Here is a 1,126-nt window from a genome sequence, read left to right on the forward strand (position 1 = left end):
ATATTCTCACACCTTATATAGAAGGGAAACGGTGAGGACACTGCAATGATCAGGAAGAGAAAAAGTCCTTTTGGGAAATGTTGTATAGTAGTGCAACCTACTGGGAAATAAACAAATATTCAAAACACTTTATTCAAGATCTTATAATTTGRTTAACTCTGTTGTCACAAATCCCTTAGAATGTGTATTATTTTTCTGGCTTCTTCTACTAGATTTATGTTTTGCGTTATAGCTGAAATTTCACTGAACTATTTTATCTAAATATAAATGGATAAAAATGTATTTCTTTAATGCTGGTTTCTCTAATGCAAAGTGGCTTCATGACACTAATTTAGATTAAAATAACAGGCCACTTTATATTTATAAAATGGCACATGAAAGTGTCGAGAATACAACGTTTCAACCCTTTTTCTAAGGCTAAAAATCACGATTTGGACAAATTTTGTTACGGCTTTAAAACTACAAGGAACTGCCCCAAGTCTTCCTTTTTTCCAAGTAGTTAAACTTGACTTTTCAACATTTGGTTAATGGCTGTTGAACATTATAAGAAATTTTCAGCAGTTTAAAGAATAAAAACACACAAACATTTATGCTTTATGAGAAAAAATATTCTGATTGAACAAAKGTTATGCACTTCTAAGAACACCTTTTTTTCGTTACCACAGCGCCTCCTGGTGGCATATCGATGCATACACAGAAAACAATGGATAGAGACTTTAAAAAGTAGTTTCTTTTCTGTTGTTTGCTGTACCTACCGCGTACTCCGGTAACTGGCGGAGGAAGAAGCAGGCCAGGACCTCGTCGCAGTGGAAGCTTCCGTTGTGAGTTCCGATCTTTTTAATAGTCATTTCGTCAATGCGGATTTTCTTCGGTTCACTTGACATAAATCGTTGTTCTGCGCCCCAATTGTTCGCAGAGCTATAACGAAGCCGCCCACACAGCAAATGTAACTCCTTTAAATGACACAAAGGGATTTTATGTCCTACTGAATGGGAGATTTTTGTCAGTTTAAGTGCAATAACTCGTGGACTCCACATTCATGTAAATCCACACGACAAGCGCTCTTGGCGGGCACATTTAGCTGCCGGACCGGATGTAGTGCACTTGGTGTGTCACGAGTAGAAAT

The 1,126-nt window shown here is 37.2% G+C and overlaps 1 protein-coding gene across 1 annotated transcript in view; it reads right to left on the reverse strand.

Annotated features, from left to right (window-relative positions):
• Positions 1-1,088, reverse strand: part of myg1 (myg1 exonuclease) — a 26,003-nt gene extending 24,915 nt beyond the window's left edge. Inside the window, exons 1-2 of the mRNA XM_008408840.2 lie at positions 756-1,088; positions 661-671 (exon numbers count right to left, since the gene is read on the reverse strand). Of these exons, the coding sequence (XP_008407062.1) occupies positions 661-671; positions 756-1,037 (293 nt within the window). The 5' untranslated portion in view covers positions 1,038-1,088. The remainder of the gene's footprint in view (positions 1-660; positions 672-755) is intronic.
• Positions 1,089-1,126: the final 38 nt, after the last annotated feature.

Source organism: Poecilia reticulata, linkage group LG5 (genome assembly GCF_000633615.1).
Source record: "Poecilia reticulata strain Guanapo linkage group LG5, Guppy_female_1.0+MT, whole genome shotgun sequence".
NCBI lineage: Eukaryota > Metazoa > Chordata > Actinopteri > Cyprinodontiformes > Poeciliidae > Poecilia > Poecilia reticulata.